Here is a 4,251-nt window from a genome sequence, read left to right as displayed (position 1 = left end):
CTCCAGTCAGAAATAATTGACCAGAAGACTCTGGATGAGCTGACTCAGGGCAGCAAGACTGTAGAAGAGGTTACCCAGATGGATTCTGTGAAGAGATATCTTGAAGGCTCTAGTAGCATTGCAGGAGTGTTTGTTACATCAAAGACTGATCCTTCCCAAAAACAAAAGCTGACCATCTATGATGCCATGTTGAGACGTATACTGAGACCTGGAACAGCATTGATTCTCCTTGAAGCACAGGCAGCTACAGGGTTTGTGATCGACCCTATTCAGAACAAAAAGCTTTCGGTAGAGGAGGCCTTAACTGCAGGGCTGATTGGACACGATATATATGCTAAACTTGTGTCTGCCGAAAGAGGGGTCACTGGCTATAAGGACCCCTACACTGAAGAGAAAATCTCTCTCTTTCAGGCTATGAAGAAAGATCTCATTGTTAAGGATCATGGCATACGTCTCCTGGAAGCCCAGATAGCCACTGGTGGAATTATTGACCCAGTACACAGTCATCGTGTGCCTGTGGAGGTAGCATACAAACGTGGCTACTTTGATGAAGAAATGAACCACATCCTCTCTGATCCCTCTGATGACACAAAGGGATTCTTCGATCCCAATACTCACGAGAACCTCACCTACCTGCAGCTGATCCAAAGATGCGTCAAAGATCCGGAGACTGGTCTGTATATGCTGGATGTGACAGGTGGCACCTCTGCTCCTCAGGAAGAACTAAAAATAAAATCTGCTCTTCAGTCTAAATCTGTGCAAATTTCAGTTGGTGGATTTCAAGGGAAAGCTGTTTCTGTCTGGGATCTTCTCTACTCTCGGTATGTTTTAGCAGAAAAGCAAACAGAGCTCCTGAAAAAATACCGTGCTGGCCTGCTGACCATTGAAGAACTTATTACTATCCTTATTACCATAATTACCGAAACAGAGAAAGAAGAAAAACTATCACCAGAGATTAAAGTCATTAAAAAATCATTCAAGTCCGTAATCATAGAGATTTCCATTGGGGACTTTAAAGAAAAATCCATGTCTCTCTGGGACCTGTTGCATTCCAAATATATTCCTGAAGAGAAAAGGGAGGAATTGATTCAAAAGTTTAAATCCGGAACACTGACTATTGAAGAAATCATCAGCATTGTTTTAAGCATGATACAAAAGACAGAGATGCATTCAACGCAGACAGTCATTGTTCAGGAAGTGAAAGTAGTACAATCGGTTCCAGATGTGGATGAACATTGGCCATCAGAAGAGCAACTACAAAAAGCATTACAAGTGATTCCAAGTGACCTATCAAGGAAGCCGTCAGAAGCAGGTAATGTTTCTGTATGGGATTACCTGCACAGCCAAAGTGTACCCGAGGAGAAAAGAAGCGCAATGCTGCACATCTACAAGTCTTCTCTTAGAGAGGTCATGAGTGTTTGCACCAGTATAATCAAGGGAACGTCAACAGAAGGCTCCGCTACCCAAAGCCTTGAGATCTCAGCCAGCCAAGAACCTGCACAAACCGAAAAGAGGGTAGAAACCCAAAGTTCACTCCAGGCAGTAGAAGTTGATATGAAAGTGGGTCAACAAGAAAGTAAGAGAAGTTCCCTTTGGGAGCTTTTACATTCTTCACACATAACAGGTGACAAAAGAAATGAACTTTTAGCGGGGTACGAGAGTGGTGCTCTTGGGCTTCAAGATCTCATGAAAAGTATAATGCAGATCTTCATGCAAGCTGAGAAAACCAGTGTGCAGATCTCAATTCGGCAGAAGGTCACAGTAAAAACAGAACAAATAACTCTTGAATCCATTCCAGAACCAGTTATAAAGTCACTTCAGGTGTTTTCCGTCTCCATTGCCAGCAGCGAATTTACAGGAGAAAATATTTCACTGTGGGACCTACTCCAGTCCAAAAACATCACCAAAGCCAAGCGTCTAGAACTCATCAAGTTGTACTTTCTTACCATTAAAGGGATCGTCCCAACGCTGACAGGTTCCTCATGTAAAACTGTAACTGTGGTGGCACAAAAACCAGACACCGCCACCTTCTTGAAATCCGTAAAAGTCCAGGTCGACATTGGAGAATTCAAATTAAAAGGCCAATCGCATTCTCTTTGGGAGCTCCTTCATTCGCAGTACATCACAGAAGAGAAGAGAAAGGAGATCATTCAGCAGTATGAATCTGGTGCCATAACCTGGGAGCAAATGTTCAAGATCATTACCACCATCATAAAAGAGACCGAGGAAAAAACTCATCAAATCAAGTTTAAAGAATGAAGATGTTCCAAGCAGCATCTCAGTCCATTGAACGGTGTTGCCCTAAGCATGTGCATGTCATCTCTTAAAACCTCTCTGGGGAAGTTTAGATTTCTGGGGTTTTGCTTCACTATGTCCATGTCCCTTTCGGGTTCCTTTAGGGTTTCTATGAGTGAAATAATACCAGCTGATGGGACTTTAATCCTCTAACACCTCAATCCACATTTTCTTCAGGGCCACTTTTGGACCTGGCGGGGACTTAGTAAAGACATATTCTGGTGCCATATTTCAGAAACATCACCCTGGTGTCATCCAAGAATATAGAATCAGCAGATAACTTCTCGCTAAAGGTCAGCTGGTTCTGATCTCTAATGTTCTGCGCTATGTACCAGCCAGGTCCAAACTGTGTCCAATTGTAAGATAATCTCATTCCTAAAATGTGACCGAGTCATTCCATCCACAATCCGGGTTCTGTTAGGTGTGATAAGAAGTCAACCGTTTCATTCAGCAGTTGGTTTGAGCAGGTTAAAAAAAAGCAGAATTTTTGTAAAGTAGAGCTGTCCCCAGGGCCGGATTTACTCTCTCTGCTGCCCCAAGGCCAGGTTTCTCAATGCGCCCCCCTACCCGCCAACTACCCCCCCATGGAGAATGGCAGACCTGCAGGCTGCAAAAATCGCAGAGATCACTTGTACAAAACAAGCGGCGGCTTCCCTGCTGTACATTTAGCTCTGCTTGCCCGAAGCAGGGCTAAATGTAGAAAACAACTACCCGCCCGGCATCTGTAACTGCATGTCCTGGTCATCGGGAGACAGGAATTCCACACCCCTGCTGCCCCTCTACTCCCTGCTGCCCCAAGGCCGGGCCTTGGTTGGCCTTGTGGGAAATCCGGCCCTGGCTGTCACCACTATTGTCAGCCACCTAACACTGTACAATTATATTTTCTATACTGTCTCTTGTTTCTCTTTATACACTGATTTATTAATAAACTTTTGACTTTTCTAAAGTGAAGTTTTACTGGTGAGTTTTATTACGCAGTACATAGTACGCACGTTTTAAGGAACTCTACTAGGGAGTGTTTGTAGGGCGTCAGAACATGAACCTCTTTCTACATACTTCACTTCCTGTGCCTGTGACACCCATGCAAGAAAAAGGGGATGAGGGTGTCACTGGGATAGGAAGGCACAGGCAACAATGAAACCATTGTCAGGGATTTTGACCCTTGCTTGTGTTTTTTGTCTTTTGTTCCTGTTGGAGAAACTTCCCCTCAATTCTTGTGACGGAGACTCTTCTCAACGGAAACACAAACAGCAAATAAAACCTGGGAGAGGCTCTACCCATCCACCGCTTTATCCAAAACGAAATAAAAAGCTTGGGCTGGGGTCAGGTGTGAAGTTATAATTTATTTAAAAGAGTAAGTGTTTTACCCCATAGTTCTCTTAAGGGTCACGGGAGGACATAAACTAGCGTCCTCCCGTGACCCAAAGCTCAGTATAGCAAAACAAACGACAAACGCACTCAACAATTTGTTACCAGTTATACAGTAAGGTGCACACGAAATGTGAGTGTGCCATGATGCCCTTCTACTGTTCCAAAGCTCAGTATATCGCGAGCTACAGCGCTGGAGGATCGGAGTGGGGAGGGGGGAATCCCTGCAGGGAGTGGTGACTGACAGTCACGCATTCAAGTACCTTAATTTTTAACAAAAATGTATCCTATTTGTGTATCACCTGACTATAGATCCTCAAATCATCTCTGAATTGGTGCTGACACTGTCCTTCCTTCTGGAGGGGGGCTACTTTTGTTCCCTATGGTCCCTGTGTGTGTTGTAAAGTAGTTGCCGCTCCAAGCTCGCTCCCGTGATGGACTACAATCTCATGTTTAGTTTACTCACTTGTATTGAGATTGTAGTCCATTCCAAAAATTAGTTTGGAGCGGTGACTACTTTACAACACACACAGGGACCATGGGGAACAAAAGTAGTCATACCCCCCCCCCCCCCCCCCCCCCCAGGCC

At 44.4% G+C, this 4,251-nt stretch overlaps 1 protein-coding gene across 1 annotated transcript in view; it reads left to right on the top strand.

Moving 5' to 3' along the window:
- LOC108790617 (epiplakin-like) overlaps nucleotides 1-2,736 on the top strand; it is a 19,932-nt gene extending 17,196 nt beyond the window's left edge. Inside the window, exon 4 of the mRNA XM_018560924.1 lies at nucleotides 7-2,736. Coding sequence (XP_018416426.1) covers nucleotides 7-2,259 — 2,253 coding nt within the window. The 3' untranslated portion in view covers nucleotides 2,260-2,736. The remainder of the gene's footprint in view (nucleotides 1-6) is intronic.
- The last annotated feature ends 1,515 nt before the right edge of the window (nucleotides 2,737-4,251 follow it).

The sequence above is a fragment of the Nanorana parkeri genome, unplaced genomic scaffold, assembly GCF_000935625.1.
Source record: "Nanorana parkeri isolate BGI_ZX_2015 unplaced genomic scaffold, ASM93562v1 scaffold488, whole genome shotgun sequence".
Taxonomy (NCBI): domain Eukaryota; kingdom Metazoa; phylum Chordata; class Amphibia; order Anura; family Dicroglossidae; genus Nanorana; species Nanorana parkeri.
Note: the sequence above shows the minus strand (reverse complement) of the source record. Positions and strands in the feature narration are given on the sequence as shown.